The sequence below is a fragment of the Vitis vinifera genome, chromosome 3 (genome assembly GCF_030704535.1).
Source record: "Vitis vinifera cultivar Pinot Noir 40024 chromosome 3, ASM3070453v1".
NCBI lineage: Eukaryota > Viridiplantae > Streptophyta > Magnoliopsida > Vitales > Vitaceae > Vitis > Vitis vinifera.
The window spans coordinates 16,574,167-16,599,183 of record NC_081807.1 but is presented as its reverse complement, the minus strand read 5'-3'; the positions used below and the strand labels follow the sequence as shown (position 1 = coordinate 16,599,183).

At 33.5% G+C, this 25,017-nt stretch overlaps 1 protein-coding gene across 5 annotated transcripts; it reads left to right on the top strand.

The window, feature by feature from the left end:
• The first annotated feature begins 9,606 nt into the window (after positions 1 to 9,606).
• On the top strand, positions 9,607 to 23,022 carry LOC100253681 (uncharacterized). Of its 5 annotated transcripts, none has more exons than XM_059736037.1 (5): positions 9,607 to 11,260; positions 15,401 to 15,661; positions 16,090 to 16,173; positions 16,363 to 16,420; positions 23,007 to 23,022. In XM_059736037.1, exon 1 carries the CDS (start codon positions 9,691 to 9,693, stop codon positions 11,254 to 11,256), a length of 1,566 nt encoding a protein of 521 aa, XP_059592020.1. In that variant the 5' UTR covers positions 9,607 to 9,690; the 3' UTR covers positions 11,257 to 11,260; positions 15,401 to 15,661; positions 16,090 to 16,173; positions 16,363 to 16,420; positions 23,007 to 23,022. The 5 variants fall into 5 exon arrangements, with proteins under 5 accessions (XP_059592020.1, XP_059592018.1, XP_059592019.1 ...); XM_059736035.1 differs by lacking the exon at positions 23,007 to 23,022 and adding an exon at positions 17,023 to 17,443 and having other exon boundaries at positions 15,432 to 15,661; XM_059736036.1 differs by lacking the exon at positions 23,007 to 23,022 and adding an exon at positions 17,023 to 17,443 and having other exon boundaries at positions 15,406 to 15,661.
• The last annotated feature ends 1,995 nt before the right edge of the window (positions 23,023 to 25,017 follow it).

Sequence of the window (25,017 nt, the reverse complement as noted above, 5' to 3'; positions counted from 1 at the left end):
ATCACATCAAACTCTCAGTGTGCTATGAACCCTCGATCATAGAAAAACACAAAGAGAAGGTATCCATCAATTGACTAATTAAACACCATATTTGCCTCAACTTAAGTTCGAGCTTGATCTTCTATGAAACCAGAAATTCTAGGTTCGATCCCCAACGAAGTCGCCAATTTGTGGACCCCGCATTTTTAATGATGCATTCCCACTCGATCGGCGAGACTCGCTTTTCGTTTATTTAGGTGAAAAATATGATTTTTAGAAAAGACTTGGAGTCGCCACTTACTTTTATTTATTTTTGAAGGGGAAAACAAGTAAGAATAAAACCCCTAAATGGACTCCTGATTTTTTTTTTTTTTTTTTGGAAAAGCTGTCTGCGAAAAACCTGAGTCTGGGTTCGGGGATCAGGTTACTTATTGGGAAGGTACGGTAAAGACCGTAACACCCCTCTAAGCCCCTAAAAAAATGGGTCTCTACTAAATAAGGTGAACCAGACATGGCAATTAACTAGAAGATCAACAGATACCAAAACGATCATAGTTCAAAAATAAGTCATGATGACGAAATGATAAACAAAGTGAGAGTGAGAGTGTACCTTAGTAGTAGGTAATAAAGCGTTGTCATGAAAACAAGGTTAGTGTATAATGACAAGTGTAAAAAAAAATCTCACTCAAAACCAAATCAAAATCAAACAAAATGGAGAGCACAACTTACTTGAATTATTTTCGGAAAGAATGTTATGAATGTCGGGCCCCCACCAAAGCCCAATTAATTTTTGCTATGAATTGATTCTCATAAATTCCATCATTTTGGAATTATGAAAGCTTATTCACGTTTTTAAAAAAAAAATTGAAAAGAGGAATTTTGAAAATTAAATTTGAAATTTCGGAAGTGTGGAATTTTATTTTAAAAAAAAGTGAGCTTGAAAATTTTGGAAGTCTCTTTGAGAATGGTATTTCAAAATAAATAAATAAATTAATTAATTAAAATAAAATTAAATAATAAAAAAAATAAATAAAATAAAAAAAAAAAAATAAAATAAATTTGGAATTTTGGAAAATGGGAATTTTGAGAATGGAATTTTGAAAAATTAAATTAAAAAATTGAAAATTTGGAAGGATTATTTTTGAAAAATTAAATTTTGGAAAATTAAATTTTAAAAATTGTAAATTTGGAAAATTGGGACTTTGAGAATGAAATTTCGGAAAATTAAACTAAAAAAAATGAAATTTTGGTAAATTATTTCGAAAATAGAAATTTTTGGAAAATTGGAATTTTTGAAAATCGAAACGTGAAGATCAACGTTTTGAAAATTATATTTTTTTGATGTATGAGAATAAAAATAAAAATAATAAATAAACAGATGGTACGTAGTCGGTGAGAATGGGGGCCAATCTTCACTATTTTCCGATAGCCTCCGGAAAGTAAATTTTACTAGAGACTACCAAAACGATAAACTATTCAAACTTAGATCAAATAAGCTAACCAGATACCCACCGAGAATTAATGTCAAATATTCAAGAAACACATCTATTAAGAATAACAATCAAGAATTAGCATGAAATCAATTAAACACACAAACACATCTAGATTGATTAAAATGAGTCAAATTAAATCAAAGCAAACAATAATTTTCAAACATAGAATTAACTTTATTAATGAACTAATATTATATAAAATACCTAAATCGAATAGATGTGCGAAACTAAATCAAAGTAAACTAAAGGCATGAATTTTCAAAAATAGAATTGATTTTATTAATGACCTAAAATTATACAAACTCCTAAAATAATTAAAATGAATCAATTTAAACGAAAGGAAACTAAAACAAAATATGAATTCAGGGAATCTAATTTTGAAATAAACTTAAAAACAACTAAACATTAATTAAAGCTAATCTAAACTTAAATTCTTAACACACATGATCAATTATTTTAACAAACTAAAATTTTACCTTAATCCACAAATTAAATTAAAAAAAAACTATCTGAGACTAAATTTCTAACCTACAAAATTAAACTCATGATCAAATGGATAAGTTGATGACACAAACAAATAAATATGAATGCAATAACATATGAATGAAACGAAATACGAAGTCAAGGAATTAAATATTTTTTTTTTTAATAAACTTACGTTAGTAAAATAAATTTGAGCTTAACAAATATTTTTATCACTAATCAAGGCAAGTTTGAAATATAATACTTAACACATAAAAATCAATCATTTCGACATACTATAATTTTAACTAAACCTAAAGCCAATTCAAACCACCTTCAATTGATTTTTTTTTTATTTTTTATTTTAAACTAAATTTTTAACCCATAGGTTCAATCTCACAAATGAATAAATAAATAAATAAGTTACAAAGCATTAAATTAATAGCAAATAAATAAATAAACAATTAATAATTAAATGAATCAAAACTAAATTAAATAAAAATCAAACCATATATTTTTTTTTAAAAGTAAAACTACATAAAAAAAATTATATTTTCCGAATTTAATATAATAAACCAAAAACTAACCCTAAACACAATTCTCATATTGTCATATTAAAATGAAACAAGTATATGCCAGCACTAGTAATAAAATTCAATCCACTTACCGATTATAATAATAATTCCACTAAAGAAAAATATCCAAACTTGCATTGTTACATAAACCTAAATAACAATTCTAGTTTTTTTTTTAAAAAACTCATGCTACTATATTCAAAATCAACACGTGCCAGAACTTGTAAAAGTCAAACCACTAACCTTTATAATAACATTTCCACTTAAAAAAAAATATCCACTTGCACTGTTACATGAAACACATGCTGCCTTTTATATCTAAGATCTTATTCAGTGCTTCACTTTGCATCCGGTCCCAAGACTGATGCTGCAACCTCAATCCAGCAATTTCTCCTTCTAGAGTCGAAATTGTTTACTCAAGCTCCTGCTTTTCTTGCTCAGGAACAACAGTCACATCAGTATAGAGGGCCGGAACAGGAACAGTAACCGGATCGCATAATTCAGTACCCGCCAGAAACCCATTAAGGGAATCCGGGTATGATCCTGCTGGGGAAGTTGACTTAAATGACTCCCCTACATTCTCCAAAGGCAGCGAGATATGTTCTTTCTCAGGAGAAACGAACATCTCTCAGCTACCGAACAAACCAAAACCACGAACCCCTTTACAAAGACTTTAAAATTCATGCACAAAGAACACTCCTTATACACCCAAAAATCCAAAATGAAGTAGAAATCAAGCTAAATCTGCTCTACCCAAAAAAATAAAATAAAGAAATAACAACAACTGCAGATCACAACAAACAACGAGCAGAGATTTAACAGAATATCACCACTCTGAAATCTCTCATTTCCTACTAAAAACTCAATGTTACTCGAACCAACCAACCTATAAAACAAACCCTTTCAAGAAACCCCAAGATTTACACGCAAACAACACTCTTTACCCAGAAAAAGCAATGTTCAAACTTGCCAACCAAAGTCTCACCAATTCTCTAAGCAACAGCCAATTTCTGGAAAATGGAAAATCCTCAAACTCGGATAGAGCAACAAATGAAAATCTAAAAGAATCCAATGCCAGAACCATTAATTCTCCCAGACATAAAAAAAAAAAAAAAAAAAAAAAAAAAAAAAAAAAAACAGAGGACTCCCTCAAGAAAGTGTACAGAGAGACAGAGAGCAAAGACACAAGCAGAGTAAAAAAATAGAGGAAGGTCAACAAAATATCAAGCTAATGTTAAATGTATGAAACCTCATTTCATATATTCTCCATAGGCTTGAGATAGGTAAGGAGACCTTAAGCTAGATTTACACAATATATATGAAACAGAGTCACACTAGCACCGAGCCAGTCCTCAAGAATGACAGTGAGATCAACAATAACTAAATGTAAAAAATAATCCATAAATCAACCAAGTTCAACATGTAACCCATCTTACCCGCACCCAAATCAACAAGCAATGCAAAGCAAATAAATGAGAAAAAAAGGACAAGTATATTAATCAAAGTAAGTATGAAAACTCACGATCAGCTTACCTACGGCCGCTCCTTTTCTTTGTTATGCTTTCTCCTATCCCTCGTTTTTCTGCTGGTTTTTCTGTCTTCTCTTCCTCTGCAACTCATTCCTTTTTTTTTTCAAACCTCTCCACTTCCCCTTTTTCTAGCCGATCCTTTCTTCCTCTTCAAGACTTCCCTTCTCTGCATTTTCCCATGCCAAACTCTTTGAAACTCCCCCTCACCTTTTTCCCAAGCTCCTCTTCATTCCATGCAGCCTGCTAACCCTTCCTTTTTTTTTTTCCACCATTTTATTTTATTTTATTTTATTATTATTTTTTATGTGGCTGCCCCAACTCCCAAACCTTTCCATTTGCTTATTATTATTATTATTATTATTATTATTATTATTTAGTTAATAAAATAAGAAAATGAAAATAAAGATAAAGATAAAGATAAATAAAGATAAATAAATATAAAAAAAAATGAAGCTAAAATAAGATGAATAACATAATGATAAAAAGAACATACAATAGATGAATACTAATAATAATAATAATAATGATAATGATACTAACAATAATCATAATACTAATAATAACAATAATAATACTAATAATATTAGTAATAATAATAATAATAATATAAGATCCCCAATCACCTGCAATTTTTTTTTTTTAGAATAAATAAGTAGATGGATAAGTGAATAAAGCAAGAAAAATAAATAAGTGCCCAATGCACGTAACAATAATCTAAACATTAAACTATAACACAGATAAAAATAAAAAATAAAAATAGAAATGAAAATAGACAAGATGTCTTATTGACACAATCAAAATAATTGAAAATTCAACTCAAGCAATCCAAAAAATAAAAAATAAAAAAATAAAAATGTGCTAAGTGACCTAGGAGTGTACCTACCGGGCCAGGTGTATCTAAATGGGCTTAGGGTGCAAAAGTGGGCCTAAGGTGGTACCCAATGGGTCATCAGAGAATTATTATAAAGTATCAAACGGACACGTAATAGAACATGTGCTAGTAGGACAAAATAGAGGGTCTACATCACCAACCTTAATGCTCATTATAAGGGTGAAGAGGTGGAGTTTAACATATTGTAGGTGTTTGGGTATTAAATTCCAATCTCAAAAGTCTGGGGTAAAATCCGAGGAGTTAGTGGTCAAAAGATCCTTAAAACTTAATGCCCTAAACCTTGATTGGTTAGGAGTCATCGATGGACCCTTGTTACATGGACACTTTAGAAAACAATACCTTAAGCATTGCACGCCTACATGAAAAAAACGTGTGAAATAAAAGAGGTGTGTTCTTAACCTATTGGAAGTGGTCAGTTTGCTAAAGTATGAGAAAGAACTAGGTTAGGGGGAGAGTATAGTTTGACATACTATATTCGGAAACTAATAAGCTTAACATAGATTTTTGTGGAAGAGTAAGGGTTGGACCTTTGGGAGTGGAAATTCTTTTGATGCTTAAATTTGCATAATGCCTACTCTTTATGAATTATGATCAGGTAAGATTTTTGATATCCTCTTATTGAAGGTTGAGTTTTGCTTCTTTAATGTCCTATATGAGAGTATGCTTTATATCATGCCACTTATGATTTTTTTTGGAGTGATCAGCATGATTTTGTAAATTATTTTACTATCTTATTTTTGTTTTTCTCTCCTTCATTGCTAAGGGACTAGCAATATGTCGGTTGGGGGGAGTGATTACTACTCAAAAAGTGCTCTTTTGTAGCCTATTATAAACTCTTTTAAACACTTTTGAGTAGTATTTGTTACCTTTTAACTCAATTGGCACATTAAGGACCCTTACAAGCGTTACTAATCAATTTTTGGCAAGTTTTGATGTTTTTGATAGCTTTTTAATCATTAAAACAAACCAAGAATGAGGGAGAACTTGGTATAATCCATGGCAGAGCAAGATTGAAGCAAAATTACATGAAAAATCGAAGTTTTGGAGAGCTTCGAAGCCTTTGCCAACTCAATCAAGTATGCAAGGAAGAGAATTAGAGAAGGAATCTAACACTGAAGAATTTCGCAACCCCTTGCGAAATTTTTGCAAGATAGAAGGAAATTTCACAACCTCTTTTCAATCTTGCGAAATTTTCACAAGCCAGAAGAAAATTTCGCAACTCCTTTCCATCCTTGTGAAATTTTCGCAACTCCATATCTGACTTGCGAAATCTTGATGTAATCTTCAGATATTTTTGCACCGACTCCGTTAGATTTTTACCTCAAGATATTTTGTGTAATTATCTATTCTTTCCTTGTAATCAGCTAAGGATCTTTTTAGATATTTAGGATATCTAGTTGAGGGGTTAAAAATATCTCTCTATATATGTCTTAGCATATCTCTTTTTGTAATATCTATCTCAGAATCTTGGAAGACATTCTTGGGGATCACTTGTACATTTTTAGTAAGAAATATACAGAGCTTTGCTCTACCTTACCTACTCACTTTGATTGTATTTTCTTTCTAGCCAAACAACCCTTGAGGATGTTTTCCTAGAGGATGAGTGACTAGACTTTTTGTTTCTTGGACGGAAGGAAGCTAGGTAAGGAACCCGGATACAAAAGTGGGAGTTTTTCTTGTTTCATTTTTTAATGAAGAGAAAGTTGTGACCCATTAATGGTTTTTATCTTTTTAGTTAACTTAAAATCCCTTATAATCACCTAGGCCAACACTTGGTAAGCTTTTGGACTCCCTGAATACATCCATTAGTTATCTCCTACGAGCTTTTGAAGGGTAATCCAAGGTTAAGGATCACCTTGAATGGCAAATACTAGGTGAAAGGTACGAGCCATCGCAAGATGTATTAGTGAGAGGGATTTAGTGTTGAAACCATTAATGGGAAGCAGCTGTAACACACCGGTTAGGAGGATAACTATAGGTTAAATCCCCAATGCGAGGAAAAGATCCGAAATCTCCTCTTTTGTATAAGGAACCTAAACCTAGTGACCTGAAACTCCAAGAAACCTTTTCTTTATAATTAATATCAGTTACTATTTTTGGTTAGCTTAAAACCAAACCTTTTTCAACCATCATTATGTTTTTTTTTTAAAGCTAACTTATAAAAGAAAAAGCACTAAGCCAATTCTTTAACCTAATATCATGTGTGAAATGAAAACCCATCCCTGTGGACGATCCTATAACCACTATGCTATGCTAGCTATGCTACCCTAGTATATGGTGAATTAGGTTTATAAATTTTGTTGATAACTCCCGTCTGAGGACTGAATCAAAGGTACACCAATTGGGGACGAATCAAATGGCGTCGTTGCCGGAGACACTTTAGAAAAACAATACCTTAAGCATTGCACGCCTACAAGAAAAAAAATTGTGAAATAAAAGAGGTGTGTTCTTAACCTATTGGAAGTGGCTAGTTTGCTAAAGTATGAGAAAGAACTAGGTTGGGGGGAGAGTATAGTTCGACATACTATATTCGGAAACTAATAAGCTTAACACAGATTTTTGTGGAAGAGTAAGGGTTGGACCTTTGGGAGTGGAAATTATTTTGATGCTTAAATTTGCATAATGCCTACTCGTTATGAATTATGATTAGGTAAGATTTTTGATATCCTCTTATTGAAGGTTGAGTTTTTCTTCTTTAATGTTCCATATGAGAGTATGCTTTACATCATACCACTTGAAAATTTTTTGGAGTGATAACCATAATTCTGTAAATTATTTTACTGTATATTTTTCTTTTTTCTCTCCTTCATTGCTAAGGGACTAGCAATATGTCGGTTGGGGGGAGTGATTACTACTAAAAAAGTACTCTTTTATAGCTTGTTATAAACTCTTTTAAACACTTTTGAGTAGTAATTAATACATTTTAACTCAATTGGCACATTAAGGACCTTTGCAAGTGTTACTAATCAATTTTTTGCTAGTTTTGGTGTTTTTGGTAACTTTTTGATCATTGAAGCAAGCCAAGAATGAGGGAGAATTTTGTGCAACCCTTGGCAATAGGTTTCCAAGCCAATCAAGAGATGCAAGGAAGAAAAATAGAGAGAGAATCCAACATGAAGCAATTTCACAAGGCATTGTGAAATCTTCACATGCTATGCAAAATTCAAAAGGATAGCAGCTGCAAAACAAATTTAGAGCACTTCCTGGAGTCCATTGTATGCATACTATATATTGTTTCGAAGCTCGAAAATTCAGGAGTCCAACGCTTTAAACGGTGTGCAAATTGGAGCTGAAATGAAGAAGTTATGGCCATTTGAAGACAACTGCACCAAGTTGAAAATGAATTTCGCAACCACTTTTCAGCCTTGCAAAATTTTCGCAAGCCCATCTACCCCTTGCGAAATTGAAGAATTTCGCAACCCCTTTTTTGCCTTGTGAAATTTTTGTAACCTTGCGAAATCTTCCTGTGTAATCTTCAGATATTTGCGTACCGACTCAATTAGATTTTATCTCAAGATATTTTGTGTAATTACCTATTTTTTCCTTGTAATCAACTACAGATATTTTTGGGATATTTAGGATATCTAAAGGGAGGTTAAAAATATCTCTCTAGATATTTCTTAGAAAATATCTTCTATATATATCTCTGATATCTTGTAAAAAAAAATAGGAGGATCGTAGTAAGAAATATATCTACAAAGCACTTGCTTTGCCTTTCCTTTGAATTTTTGTTTTCATTTTCTTTTTAGCCAAACATCCTCTAAGGCCTTAGAGGATGAGTGGCTAGACTTTTTGTTTCTTGGATTGAAGGAAACTAGGTAAAGGATCCAGATACAAAAGTGGGAGTTTTCCTTGTTTCAGTTTTTAATGAAGAGAAGGTTGTGACCCGTTAATGGTTTTTATATTTTTAGTTAACTTAAAATCCCTTATAATCACCTGGGCCAACACTTGGTAAGCTTTTCGGACTCAATCCATAGAGATTCACTAGTTATCTCTTGCGAGCCTCTAAGAGGTGGTTTAAAGGTAGGATTGCCTAGGATAGCCAACATTTGGTAAGCTTTTGGACTCCCTGGAGACATCCATTAGTTATCTCCTGCGAGCTTTTGAAGGGTAATCCAAGGTTAAGGATCACCTTGAATGAAAAATACTAAGTGAGAGGTACGAGCCATTGTAAGATGCATCAATGAGAGAGATTTAACATTGAAACCATTAGTGGGAAGTAGCTATAACACACCGGTTGAGAGGATAACTATGGGTTAAATCCCCAATGCGAGGAAAAGATCCGGAATTTCCTCTTTTGTATAAGGAACCTAAACCTAGTGACGTAAAACTCCAAGAAACCTTTTCTTTATAATTAATATCAGTTACTATTTTTGGTTAGCTTAAAACCAAACATTTTTCAACCATCATTATGTTTTCTTTTAAAGCTAACTTATAAAAGAAAAAGCACCAAACCAATTCTTTAAACTAATATCATGTGTGAAATGAAAACCCATCCCTGTGGACGATCCTAGAACCACTAGGTTATGCTAGCTATGCTATTCTAGTATATGACAAATTAGATTTATAAATTTTGTTGATAACTCTCTTCAGAGGACCGAATCAAAGGTACACCAATTGGGCACGAATCAATTCCCCATTTTAATTTCAACTGTCCAAACATAACTTCCTAATCAAAGCTCCAAAATGCCTTACACATAACCCACTATAAGATCTTGTTTCCTCAAAATGATCATTATACACTTGGAATATACCGCCTAATGCCCTCAAAAGCCCTGTTCTTTTTCGTCCAAAAAAGAAATTCTTATGCCACTTTTGTCCCCATCGTCCTCATCCAGCGGAGAAGAGAAAGTGAGAGAAAAGCAATGGAAGGCAACAGAGCAGTGGAGGCAGAGAGATGGCTGAGCATCGCCGAGAAGCTCCTTGCCGCACGTGACTTGCAGGGCTGCAAAACGTTTGCCATCCGCGCCCGAGAATCTGACCCCAGACAGGTTCGTTTCTCCGACCAGATCCTTGCTGTAGCCGACGCCCTCATCGCCGGCGAGGCCCGGATCAACAACCAGAACGACTGGTACGCCATTCTCCAGCTCTCTCGTCGTACCCAAGACCCCGAACTCGTCGCCACCCAGTACCGGCGTCTCGCTCTGCTCCTGAACCCGGATCAGAATCGCTTGCCCTTCGCTGATCAGGCCTTCAGGCTTGTCGCGGACGCCTGGTCGGTTCTGTCGAACCAGGCGAAGAAGGCTCTGTACGATGACGAACTCAGTCTTTTAAAACTCGATCCGAGCGCCGATTCGGCTCAACCGGGTCGGAGACCAGTGAGGAAGAGCACTAGAAACAAGGGTGGGAGTGGGGAAATGCCGAGTTTCGAGTCAGCTCGGACGCCTCGAACGACTGAGCCGACTCAGTCTCTGGGTCCGTGTTTCTGGACTGCGTGTCCCTACTGCTACAATCTGTATGAGTACCCTAGGGTGTACGAAGAGTGTGTCCTGCGATGCCAGAACTGTCAGAGGGCATTTCACGCCGTGAGGATCCCGTCTCCGCCAGCGGTCGGCGATGGCAAGGATGGATACTTTTGTTGTTGGGGTTTTTTCCCATTAGGGTTTTCTGTGAACCCTCCTGAAAATGCTAAAACGACAGGCGGCTACTCTAATTGGGTGCCGTTTTCTCCAATGTTCGCTTGCCCTTCGCAGTATGAAGGTCACCGGAATGTCCCCGAGCAACCTGAAAAAGTGGTGGTGGCTAGGAATGTGAATGCCCCAAGAACTAAAAGTCCTGTGGCACGGCGGAGCATTGTTATCTATGATGATGATGATGACGATGACGATGAGTTTATTGAGGTTTCGGACCCAAGTGATGACTCGGATGATGAATGGGGTAGTATTAGGAAGAAGAAGAAGGCGAAGAGCGTGAAGGCTAAGGGTTTGGTGGGTAAAGTTGGGAGGAAGTCGCAAGGAGAGAAGATAAAGAAGGAAGATCAGCGTTTTTCGGGGCAGGTTGAGGGGGGAAGTGGTGAGAGCCCACAAGGTTTGTTGGCTGTGGAAGAAGGTGTGGAGGCACCGGGTGTGTCGAAGGTGGATACAAGCACAAAGGTGGGAGGGAATAATGGGAAGAAGCAACCGGAAAAGGGTGTGAAGGAGTTGGGGAAGTTGGATTTGAATGTGGAATTTAGTAATGAGGTGGAAGAGGCGGCAGTGGGAATAAGTGAAGGGAATGGGGAGGAGGATAACATTGAAGGGATTAGTTTTTTTGAGGGTCTTGATGAGTTTCTGAGTAGTCTGCCTATACTTTCTGTTGTGGGCGATGACAAGGTTAAGGCGGCTTAGAGAAGTAAGACTCTTCCTGTTGTTCTTCTAGTAGCGCTAGTAGCAGTTGTCATTTGTATGCTTGTAGTATTTAATATTGTAGATTAACTGGATGTCTTCTGTAATGGTTTTCCACTTCTTACAATCGAATGTATATATATATTTATATTTGCTACCCTTTTTTTTCTATCTCTTTCGACTGTTTTTTAAAATGTTTCATATCTTGCTGAAAGATAGATTGCTAATTTTGATTAAATTAGGTTTCAGAAGTTAATCATGAGGGAACCTGGTTGAAATGAAGCTTGAATATTTTCCATTCTCTATATTACACACCTACGTATTGCCTTCTGCAATTGGTCATGAAGAAGTTTTTTGAATTGCTGCTGATTTTTTTTTTGTATTTTTCCTTTCTTGAATGATTGCCTTGGTGTGTGTGTATATATATATATATATATATTAGTCCATTTTGTCTATGGATCTAGACTTAAATATATAGGCAATCTATTTAGGAAGATAATTATGAAAAAATAAAATATTCTTAAGAACTAATAACTTATGAAATAGAAAACTAAAAACTGGGTGGTTGCACATTTTTATTTGAAAATAAAAAAACAGATAAATTCTCTAATAAAATAACTGAATAATTGACTAGAGTTTATCCAAAGTTATCTCCAACTCCTACCTCACCAACACTCCCCCTCAAGTTGGGGAATATATGTCCATTAGGACCAACTTGCTTGTGAGCATATCAAAATTCTGATGAGGCTCTCTTTGTCAAGATGTCTGCTACTTATTCCCTTGTAGGCACATACTCTACATTCAGCATCCCTCCTTCAATCTTCTCCTTTATGAAATGATGATCCACCTCCACATATTTTGTTCTATTGTGGTGAACCAGATTGTGTGCTATGTTTATGACTGCTTTATTGTCACAGTATAACAACATTAGATTAGTTGTAGTCACACGTAGTTCTCCTAGAAGCCTTTTTAATGAAATCAATTCACAAAGCCTTAGAGTCATTGCTCTAAACTCAGCTTCAACACTACTTTTAGCCACCCCTTGTTACTTCTTACTTCTCCATGTCACAAGATTTCCCAAAACAAAGGTGCAATATCTCAAGGTTGATCGCCTATCTTCGATTGATCCTGTTGAATATGCATCAGTAAAGGCTTCTAATTTTCGCAATATCTCAAGGTTGATCACCTATCTTCGATTGATCCTGTTGAATATGCATCAGTAAAGGCTTCTAATTTTCTCTCTTTTGATTTCCTAAAGAAAAATCCATTTCTAGGTGTTATTTTGAGATATCTCATGATTTGAAACACGATTTCTAGATGTTCTTCATGAGGGGCGTGCATGTATTGATTTGTCGCACTCACTGCAAGGACAATATTCGGTTGAGTGTGTGAGAGATAAATAAGCTTACCTACAAGTCATTGATATTTGCCTTTATCCATAGGAGTCCCTTTTTTACATGTTCCAAGTTTCTTACTTTGATCCATTGGTATATCAGTAGGTTTGCAGCCGAGCATACCTGTTTCCTTCAATAAATCAAGAGTAACTTTCTTTGAGAGACCACAATACCCTTTTGCTCCTTGCCACTTCCATTCCAAGGAGGTACCTTAGGGGTCCACGATTCTTAATTTCAAATCCTCTAACCATAATGCCTTTGAGCCTTTCCATCTCCTCAAGATCATTCCTTGTGAGAATTATATCATTAACATACACTATAAGAATGGTGATCTTACCATTTGACGAGGGCTTGAAGACTTAGGTATGATCAGTTTGCCCCTGTGTAAAACCATGACCTTTTATAGTTCTAGTGAATCTCTCGAACCATGCCTTGGGGGATTGTTGCAGGCTGTAGAGGGACTCTTTCAACTTACAAACAAGATTATTTCTTCCATTGTTTTCAAATCCTGGTGGTGAGTCCATATGATCTTCCTTATCCAGTTCTCCATTTAGGAATGCATTCTTAACATCCAACTATTGAAGAAGCCAGTTTAAGTTAGCTACCAGTGACAAGAGGAGTTGTATGGTGTTTAATTTGGTAGCAGGTGCAAATGTCTCTTGGTAATCTATCTTGTATGTCTGAGTGAAGCCTTTAGCAACCAAACACGCTTTATACCTCTCAACTGCTCCATTTGATTTGTATTTGAAGGTGAACATCCATTTACAACCCACTGTAGTTTTTCCTTTTGGCAGTTGAACAAGTTCCTAGGTATTATTTATTTATTTATTTATTTATTTTTTGATTGGAAACGCCACAAAGGTATTATTTTTTTCAACGCCCTCATTTTGTCCTAAACTGTATTTTTCTACTTAGAGACGGTCAAGGCCTCCTATATAGACCTTAGAATCTTAACACAAGAAATGTTAGTAGTAAAGGCTCATAAAGAGGAAGATAAACCTTTATACGACACAAAGTGGGATATGAGATGTATAATGCAGTATCTTACACCTTTCCTAAAGGCTATAGACAAATCTAAGAAGTTTAGTCTGTTTGAAAGCAAACTTAATGACCACTAGAACAGAGTTTTCAGTGTACAAGGCCTGCTTTCTGAGTGAAGTGAAAAATAACTGCAACTAAAGTATATTGTAGGATTGGCATGTCGAAATCAATATATTTTGGAATTTCTCATCCTTCTATTTGTTTTGATTGGGACGAAACAGTTCCAAAGTTGCTTGACTTACTGTGGTTTATAATTGCAAGATATGGGAAGTGGAGATTGGAAATATGTGTCCACTAGATGGTTAGAGATCAGACTAGTGGGCTGTAGAAGCTTTTATTTTCTTTTGTTGCTCCCCAAGACACCCCTAGTGTCTTATAAATTGCATTCAGGTCATACTGTTCAAGTCTGAGAGAAGAAAGAGAGCATAAAAGAGAAGGTTCACTTCACATCTAATATTTAGTTTCAACATCTCTGAAACCCAATACATCAGCTTCTTAAAGCACATCTCTGCTAGTTCCAAATTTATTTTGGGACAAGCTCACTTAGTTTTGGAAAATTTAGCATTAGAATAAGCATTGCCCGTTTTCTATGGAGAATGCAGCTTGTTTTTATTTCTCAAAGAGTTTGTGGAATGAAAGTGTCTGTTTCACCCCTATTAATCATGCCTTCAAAATTGTATAAAACTAAGGGTTCAAATTTAGAATTTCAGGTTAAAGTGTTTCATGGTGCAAGCATTAATTTTGTCCGAAAATAAGCATATTCTCCACCATTCAGATGGTGCCTTGAACTGAACTCCAGATCCATATTTCATCCCACTAGGTGCCCCTGGGAAATGGCAAAAATTGAGGCCTCTCTCTAGAAATGCCTAAACAGACCTTGGTGAGAAGTTTCATTCATTGTTGTCCTATGTAAGACAAAGGAAGCCAATACCCAGTTTGGGCAGGAGTATACTAGAGTGAGTGGAACATTAAAAAAAAAACTTCATACCTATTCTTTTTCCTTTTTCTGCTTTAATTGTTTTACATGCTATTGTGCCTGCTAGTAGAAATAATTTTCTTTCACCATTTAAAAGAGGAATCGTAGGTAATTCTTGTATGAAAATGGTGACTTTTATGCCAAATTCCATGCACTATTTGTATTACCTTTTGAATTTGACTTAAGCATGTGAAGATGTATCATGTCTATCTTGGCAATATGCAGGCTGTGTGAAAAAGGCTTGACTTTATATAATAGCATAAATTCTGTTTATTTTTTATTTGGTTTTGGCTAACCTACTGATTTATCTCTTGTGGTTACTAGTATCCCATTTCTCTTTACACATGTTCACATATAGAGTACTGGGAACATTGATTCTCTTATCTTTATTTTGCAGGTATTTCCTTTAGGAAATTTATATTTGATTATTTTGTTCTAACTTTTTTTTTTCTTTTGGATTTATTTAAAAGAGAATTGAGTTATTTGTTTTTTCTTTTTCTTCTTTTTTAAAGTTGGTATTGTTCATATTGAGGATTGTATTGCAAGGACCATTTGACCTTATACCATACTTTATCTTTGTTTGCTTTTTGCATTTTCGTAGATTAATATTGTGTATTTACTTATGAAAAAAAAAGAGATTAATATTGTGTATCCTGTTTGGTGTTTTCCTGGTTCTGGTTATTTTTTATGTTGGTATTTTAATTCTGCCTTTTTATTTTCTCTGTATTGCCTGAAGAGTAGCTCATCCTTCACCCTTTGGTTAAAAGTTTTCTGGCCCATAAGGTAGAAGCAGTGATGGGGAACATCAAGATTTGGTTTGGTGTGACAACACAAATAAAGGGGAAAAAAAAATCCCCCAAAAAAGAAAGAAGGAAAAAAGATGAAAAAATGAAACATATCAGAAAAAGGAAAATGTCGTTTCCTACTGCAGAAAGGGTGCATGAAAACATCAGATAAAGCAAAATTATCAACCCAAGCCACAGAAAAAGAACCCCAGGTTGGTCCTTGTGGTGAAGTGCTATGCCATGCTTTTCCTTTGTTGCTCACCATGCTGCATTGCCCTGGGGTCTGAACTAGACATGCATTTATATTTTATCTTTTATTTTATTTTAATCTTATTTGTGTATCATCCCAAGCCACAGGAAAAAACCAAAAATAAAATGAATATTGTTCACAAGTGGGTGTAAATTCTGTTACTGAACCTGTTAGTTGGGTTCAATTAACCTAATGGATCAGCTAGCAACTATGAATTCTGTTTGTTTGTTTCAAATCATCTCTTTTTAGATATACTGCATGGATAAGAGTGGCTTGCAGATTTTAAACATAAGAAATAAACCGAGCTTCGTGTTTTTAATTTTGCAGATTTTAATTATCTAATTTTCTGCTGCTGGTTAACTTGGTTTAACAGTTTGTTAGTTGTCTCAGTAAAGGTGCCTTTTGACCATTCAATGAAATTGATGTGATGCATATGGGCCCTACTGCAAGGGGATGCTTTCATTTATGTCATGGGTAAGTCACAAGGCAATCTTCTTCATAAATTTGACATCCCCATGTTGATTTTCAGAGTACAACCATCATCAACTTTGTTTGGTCTTGCTTTAGATAGTTTTGGAATGATATAGTATTTTTTTCTTACTATTTATGCTGTATTTCTTTTTTTATACTAATAAGCTCAATTCTATCTTCTCATGAATGCAGAGCTGCTTATGGGGGGTGGCTTGGCCTTGATAAATGCAGTCAATACTTTGTTTTTCAGGTAATCATTCTTTCTTACATTATTTGTTGTTTCATTTCTTTTTGTCCCCTTAAGAGTCCGCACTTTCAAGATTGATGATTGAATCTATAGCACATCCAAACAACAGAATCATAACTGTAAAAACCTGAAACGAGTTAGAATTTTTTACTTTTCCAAATATCATAATTTTTTATCTCAGATGAGTAACAAATATCAGGTCATGTACATTTGTATCTACATAAATGTGTGCATACATAGCTGCATATATACTTACATATATACACAGTAGTCTTTCATGTTCTTTATATTTTCTCAATTAATAAGCTGCTGTTGCTGAAGCAAATCCTTGAGAATAATGAAATTTCATAGGTTAAGTAAACTGTAAAAGACGTCTGCTTTATGTTTGTTATAGAGCATAATCTATAATATTACAAACTACAGATGCCTCCTGATATATTTCTGAAAGTAATGTTGTTTTTCTTTAGGTTTTGTGTTAACTAGCACTTCGGTTCCCTTTATCCTTTTGTGAATGTGAGAATGCATGCAGCCTGAATGACTTTTCTTGATAATCATAGTTTATGAATTGTTTGGTGACTATCGTAACCTTTCTTCTGAACAAATAGGTTCAAACATTATGAATGTGACTCATGTTGGCTTGGTAAAGTTAGCTACAAGAATGTAAAGATGACTTGGAGGCAATTAACGCTGGGCAAGAAGGGAAAATGTGGCTTATTTTGCCAAAAAACAAGGGGAGTTGAACTGTCTGGTTCTTAAAGAACTGTTTGGCTCACCCGGTTCACCGGTCCAACTATTACTTTAGGAGGTTCGAGACAGGTCTAATGGGTAAACAGTTCAAAAGGGGGAACCGGACTGAAAAGGCCATCGATCAACAATTGGACTGGTTCAGCTGACCGATCCAATTTGGTTTTCAAAACATTATGATTAATACAAATTATATACAAAGCTATACAAATATTGACATAAATTCTTTTGGATGTTGTTCTAAAATTGTGATATATAAAAATCCTATGTTTTTGTTCAAAATCCATTTTTTTTAGATTCATGAAATCAGGTAAATGAGAAATGAATCATGAAATCAGATAAATGAGAAATGAATCAATAAAAAAAGTAAATGAGAAAGGACTATGTATGTATGTATGTTTGAATTTTGGAAATTGGAAACTTTTTATACCACATAGGGAAATCATGTATGCATGTATGTTTTGAATTGTGGAAATTTTTTATACCATATAGGGAAATCATATGTATGTATGTATGTATGTTTTGAATTGTGGAATCTTTTTATACCATATAAGCAAATCATGCTTTCAACTTCCACATACTACATAGGGAAATCATATGTATGTATATATGTATGTATGTTTTAAATTGTGGAAACTTTTTATACCATATAGGGAAATCATATGTTTTGAATTGTGGAAACTTTTTATACCATATAGGGAAATCATACTTTCAACTTCCACTTGAGGGTGTTTTCAAATTTTGTAAGTGAAAACATTATTTACTTGGAAATAAAATATTTAAATAATTTCAGTCAAGATTGTCATTTTTCAGTTTGAGATAGAACTATTTTAAACATGCTATGAGAATTTATTTCGAATGGGCATGATGTCCATGACTTTCCGGAGAACCAAAATCTAACATAACAAGTAAACTTAAGAAGATTCCCTATCAATCATATACCTTAGATAATTTTAAACTTCCTAACATACCCAAGTTTTTTATTGACTTTTTTTTAGGGGCATATAAGGTGATTAATGAGATTCTAGTGATAATTGACAAATCTTACAGATCTAGTACATCAAAGATACAATAGGAACTTGTGATATTTAAATAGATGCTAAAGAAACAAGTTAACCATAAAATATTTACTAAGCCTTGGGGATTTTCAAGGAAGGACCTAGGATCCTAAAAAGGTCCCAATCTAAAACAAAGATCTTTAGGTCCAAGCTACGATCTTGAAAGAACTCATATTGAGATTGTAACACTCCCCCTAAAATATAGGCTTACACTAAAACACATTAAACTAGCAGTCCTAGAAGTAGAAAGGATTCTATTACTCACCATAGCACTAGGACTCAAGATTAGAACGATATAAGAAGGGTTCGAGATTATGGGACAAAATGTGCCAAGCATATGGGGAGGCTACTAAAGATTTTCTAGAAGTAGGATTCCTAGGAGAGTCTAAAGGAACATCTCTTGACGTGATTAAACCTTTATTCTAGAGGGTGAGTAGGTTTTCTTTCTTGACCCAGACTTGTTTCATCCTCGGAGGTGTGCTAAGAGCACTTTTCTTATTCCTAGGCTTAGTGTTAGGAGTTTTGGCCAAAATAATGTGAAAAAAATTCATTCTAACCACTTTCCCACATTAATGTGCAAAATAATTCTTTTGTTGCCATGAAAGAGTCTCCTCATTTTAATTTTTTTTTTTAATATAGGCTGAAACCACATTTAGCAAAATGCAGTTTCAATTTTGAACTTTTTGTACTTTTAACTTCACATTTTTACATTTTTTTTTATGAATTTTTATTTATTTTGTCTTATTTATTCATATAACGTCATTATTGTAAGATTATTGATTTATTGATAAATAAAATAGTAATTTATTATTATTTCTAAAAAATTATCTTTATTGAAGTAATTCTAGACCCTTAAGTCCTTAAGTTTAAATATATAAATTTTTTATTATTAAAATATATATTTTAAATTTAACATAAATAAGAGTATGAATTAATAAATAATAATTTTTAATATATAACTATTATATATTTATATTATAATTTTGAATTTTAATGATGTTATTTGTACACACTTATTTTAAAAGTAATAATAAATTACTATTTTATTTATCAATAAATTAATAATTTTAAAATAATTACGTTATGTTAATAAATAAGACAATAAAAACAAAATCATAATTTTTTTATTTATTAAATCTGAAGTTCAAAAATGAAACTGCATTTGTCAAATGCGGTTTCAACCTAAATTAAAAAAAAATAAAAATGAGTGGCTCCTTCGTGATAACAAAAGATCTAATTTGAACATTAGTTTGGGAAAGTGGTTGGAATGGATTTTTTTCCCCAAAAAGTCTAGTGTTAGTCCACTTTCCTTTTCTTTTATTCAAGATTTGATTTTTAAGGAAATTCGATTTACTTACTAGCATATTTCGATGTGATTGATACCTATTCCAAAGCCTACTATAGTATCGATGTTGAGTGTGTCACAATTTTTGCCATGTGAGCACTAGGGTGGTTTGTTAGAGGAGACTACAGGGTTAGGAGTTTCCTCCTTGTCCTTAACAAAGACTGTTTCTCCACTAGTGAGAGTTTCAATCTTGTTTACATTGCCAAAACCTCTCTTATCTCCATGAGAATTACATTTATTAGTTATTTCATTAAAGACTTTAGTCCTAAGGTGAAAGATCTCATTTTTAGAAAAGGCTTCTTTTATTTGGTGTTCCATATCTATAGAGTTAGAGCATTGTTTCTCTAAAGTAGAGACTTATGCTCATTCTCTAGAAGCTGAATCTTTTCTAGATGATTACTTTTTTCTTCTTTTAACACATGATACTCAATGTATAGTGAGCCATATGTAGTAGTAATTTTGATGCATTTATTCAATAGTGACTGATATTTTTCATAGTAATTTTCAATAATGAAGGCATTATCATCAAAATCACTATCACTATCACTATCACTAAGGTTATCATTATCAGAAACCATTGAAACAATGAAAGCAAGATCATCTTGTTGTTCATACCTGTTGTCTTTAGGGGTCGAAGAATCGGTCATAAATGTCCTAGCCCATCATAGTTATAACATTCAATTGTTTTTTCCTTAGAAGTGCTCTTATCCTTCTCTTTCAATAAATTTTCAACTCTTTTTACCTTCTTTGAGTCTTGTTTTTGGAAGAGCTTTGTCTGAAACCTCATGGTATCTTTAATTTGTTTAAAAAATAAAGCTAGCCCTTCTAAACCTCCCAATTCAAAGCTTTTCGACTCTTTTTCTTCCTTTTTAGAAGCCTTGAAAGCAGTTTACCATGGCTTTTGAGGATTAGGAAGAGAAGGTCTGAAGAGATCTTACAAGTTCATAAACTCTCATGGTGTTGATGTCTTTGCTTTCCTCTATGGTTGTGACCTTGGGTCCTAATCTCTCAAGGAGAGATCCTACTGTTTTTTTTTTTTTTTACATCTTTGGACTCAGGTATCTTCTCCCCTAGGTTAAAGTAAGAATTGATTATGTCACTAAGCTTTGAGTGGAATGTAGAGGTCAGATCTTCTTGTATCCTTATGCTCTCAAATTTGGTAGTGAGCATTTGCATTTTGGACAACTTCATTGTCAAAGTGCCCTTATGAGTTACAGAGAGAATGTTCTAGGCTTCCTTAGCACATTTACATATGACAACCCTATAAAATTTGTTAGGACTAACCCCATTAAAAATGCTATTGAGAGCTTGGGCATTCACTTCTTTGCCCTCATTGTCTAGTTTGTTCCATTCATGTTTGGGCTTTTGTTTTAGTAGATCTTCCAGTTCTATCCAATTTCAATGGCAGTCCCCATCCAAATTCCATTGAATTCTATACCTATTCTCCTTGCATTTTCAAGAAAAAATCCATATGAGCCTTCCAATGAGGATAGTTATTGCCATCTAAATAGATTATTAATGGAAGATTTGACCCTTTATTGTTCCATATCTTAGATCAATCAGGATTGAAAAAATTTGATTTTTAAACTTTTTTCCTGCTTGGTTACCAATTGAAAGTTTAAAGATCTAGTTTAGGGAAGGAGGGTGAATAGGTATTAAGAATTTTTTAGCCCAAAATTGATTAGTTTTAAAATCTTTAACTTTTTCTTTTATTATAGGGAAATGAAAAAGTAAAATCAATGCAAAGGACATAGATTTTTACAAGAAAAATCACTCACATAGTCTCCTAGAGATTATGTGAATGTAAAAACCTTAGGGTCGGAGATTGCAAAGCGCAAATCCACTATATGAAAGAGCACTACATAGTCTTACCTAGTGGATGCTATCTCTAAGTCTTACTCCTCAGTACCTATACTGAACTTCACATCTGCGATGTAGCATCATACGTGCTAACAGTGGATTCAACCTTAGAGCTTGGGGGATGCAAATCTCCTTCTCAATCCAACGAACGTGAAGACAAACATCTTGAGAGTTTGAAACACAAGGAAGGCTAATTAGGTTTTTCCAATGTTCCCATAAAAAGCAAAAATCCTTTTTAGACAAGGCATTTATAGGACAAAATATCTAGTGGATGAGATCTAGAATTTTCCCAAAATAGAACCTTTAAAATATGTAAAAATAAATGTTCCAGAATTCTACAAAATTTTGTCACGGGGGCTTGAACACTAATAGCTGATGTGTTTTTAGGTTCCAATAATACCCTTCCTCCTGCCAACAAAGCCTACCACATACGCATCCTCTAGCTAGATTGATAAAGGAAAAGAAAAAAAAAAGAAAAAAGTCAAACAAAAGCCCTAGCCTTTTCTCTGCATCATAGACAAAAGCCCTAACCATTCTCTCACTCACAAAGCTCCTTTCAGGCTAATCTTCTTCTTCAAAGGTACAATCTCTTATCTCTGCAATTTCTGTTCATGCTAATCATCTTCCTCAAAGGTACAATCTCTTATCTTCATGATTTTCTACTTTCTGATGATACCTTCTGTTTGGTTTGATAGAAAAACACTCTGGAAAATCAAAGAAACTTTATAATTTTCAACTCCAGTGTTTTTTTTGGCTGTCAAGAGAATTAAACCAAAAAAATAAAAAAATAAATCAACTAGGCAGCCTTGTCTTGCTAGGCTTAGTTGTCTTTATTTTCTTTGGAGAATCTGAGATTCAAAATTTTAATTTTAATTTTTTTCCCTGATTTTAATCTGTCCTAACCCTTTCTTTGCATCGTTCTCCTGACTCACCAAGCTCTGTTCAAGCTAATTTGCTACCTCATCTCCGAAAGCCCTAATTTCTCTCTTATTAGGTATCTCTCATTTCTTTGGAAAGTTTGGTTCTCATTTTCATGATATTCCCATCTCAGAAGATGAAAACACACTTCCTGATTCTTTATCAGTATTAGTAATAATATTGATTTTTTTTTCCTTTATACATTGTTGTCCCTGTCGCCATTTATGAATCTGTTTTTGGCGTTCACTGTACGTAATTTGTTTAAATTTTTACTTGTACTGGGTATGGAGTAAAAATGTGTTCCCTTTTTTCTCTTTTATATGTCATCTACATGTACAGTTAATTTTATGTTCTTAAAATAATTCTTCTGTGCTGGGTTATTTTGATGTTTTCTGATAGATAATATGTTAGGAATGAATTCTGCAAGTTTCCATTATATTATTTAGAAGTTGTAACTGGTTTTGATTCTACAAGCTTCAGAAGATTAATTTGATAACTTGGATATGAAATTTGGGTAAGGATTGAAATCATCAGAGGATATATACCAAAGAAGTACAAAATTGACCAATTTGGTCAGTGTTTATTCAGAAAATCCTAAAAAAATGTTACAGTTTTTCTACTATTGATGTTTTTTTAGTTGAGTAACAACACTTCTCAATTCTAGGAAGATCAACAAGACTGGGAAGATTAAATAAGCTGGTGTGACAGTTCTGCAGAGAATTGTGAAATCTCTAAACCTGATTATGAAGCTATAGTTGATAAAGAAACATAGTTGGTAACCAAGGCTCAAAATCTAAGGCCAGCTCCACGTGGCATTAGATGAGCAAGATCATGGTCTTTTTTTTTATTTATTCCTGCATGGTTCTTTTGTCTTGATTGAGCCTTTTCGCTTAAGACTTTCTTCCACACTGATTAATCATTCCTCATGAGAAATTAAATATCATTCCCAACTTCTGATGTTAGAAATGAATAATTGAAGTGAATCGGTTATTAGAAAGGAGAAGATTGTTGAGGATCTTTATAGAAGTGAGGCTATAAGGTAGGAATATCTAAGATAGGATTGAATATGGCTATTTATATACTCATTCTTGTTTCCGTTTTTCATCATGGTAAGTCTATTGTATTTCCACAGTTGTCCAAAGACTGAGAGTTTAGGGAAAAAACCCACTCTTAAGTAAAAGATTAAATAATTTGAATCTGCATAAGTTTCTAACTAATTTTAATTATATTTGATATATATGATATTTTTTTTTGAAGAGACCAAACATGAGAAAAACATTTTACTTGAAACAAATTTCATATTTTTTTTTTGTTATTTGTTGTGTCTTGGGTAAATGAGATGCAAAGCATCAAACAAAAATGAAAAGGGAATATCTAAGATCCATATTAAGATCGATCACTAGAATGTAACCCTTACAACATTGAATTTAAGTAAAAACAAAGCCCTAAATTTACTTCTAGCTCCTTGGAACAACTAGAAGTGACAAGTTTTTGGGGTTGGTTCCTTGAGTTTCCAAGTTTAGGTGTTCTTGGGAAGAACACGTTAATGTGTGAATTCATTCAAACTAATTTAGTAGAGTTTTCTAGATTTTGCAAGTGAAAACACCTTAGCTTTTCCTGTTGTGTTTGTGTATTTGCTAGTTGATTATTTTGTTGATTGTCACTACTCAGTGAATGAAAGCAATAGGGTCTCCAAAGGCAGTGCTTGAAGGGTGGGCATATAGGTATTGTTAGGAGTGTGCTTCCCATATCCAACAAGCATATTGCACCACCCAAAGCCAAGGCATCTTTGGATGCATCCCTTTTAATTTAATTTTTTTCCAAAAAATTTTCCATTTCTTTTGAGTGTAGCATGAAATTTGCTATTAGTGGTGTCGCGAATTTTTTGTACTATTATTGTATCCCTTTTAATTTAAGATTAAACTAAAACTTTCATCAAGTAGAAACTGAAAATAAAAAAATAAAAATTGATAAATTGTGTTACAATTTATATAAAGTTATTCAAGATTTACATTCCAATTAATTGTTATACATACTTAGATTTTTCTTGTCACCGGTTTAAACAGGAAGTTTGGTAAATGTGATGACAATCACAAAGATGGGTCTTCCTAAACAATTAAAATCGAGTTTATCTAGTCCAACATGATATCAAGCAAATGGGAAGAGCTCAAAGAGATAAAAACTTGATTAGCTACAATGAAAATGGATTCATTGGTACTTGTATTATATGATGGCTTTTTTTTTTTTTTTTGAGTAAATAGCAATGGTCCATATAATTTGAATTAATGTCATAAACCAAAACCTTGCTAACCTTGGTAAAAAAAAACTCGTGTGGCCAAAATGTCGATGTGCCAAGACTCCATGCAGATTACTATAAAATTTCTTGTTTTGACCGTATTAGCTTCTTTATTGTCTTATTGAAAACAATGATTTAGGGTTAGGTTGGTAATTGTTTTCGAAATCAATTTTGAAAAATAGTTTTTGAAAACTATTTTTTAATTTTTATAGAGTAAAAGTTTGTTTGGAAACTTAAAATGTTTTCAATTTATTTTTAATATGTTTTAAAAATAATTTTTATATCTAATGTTTTATTTTTAATTATTCTGCATGTTTGTATAATTATTTATTAAAACAGTTCTAATAAAATTAGTGAAAATAATAGAAAACAACTAAAA

Excerpts from the sequence above, each read along its gene's own strand:
- LOC100253681 (XM_059736037.1), top strand. The coding sequence starts at position 9,691 with ATGCCCTCAAAAGCCCTGTTCTTTTTCGTCCAAAAAAGAAATTCTTAT.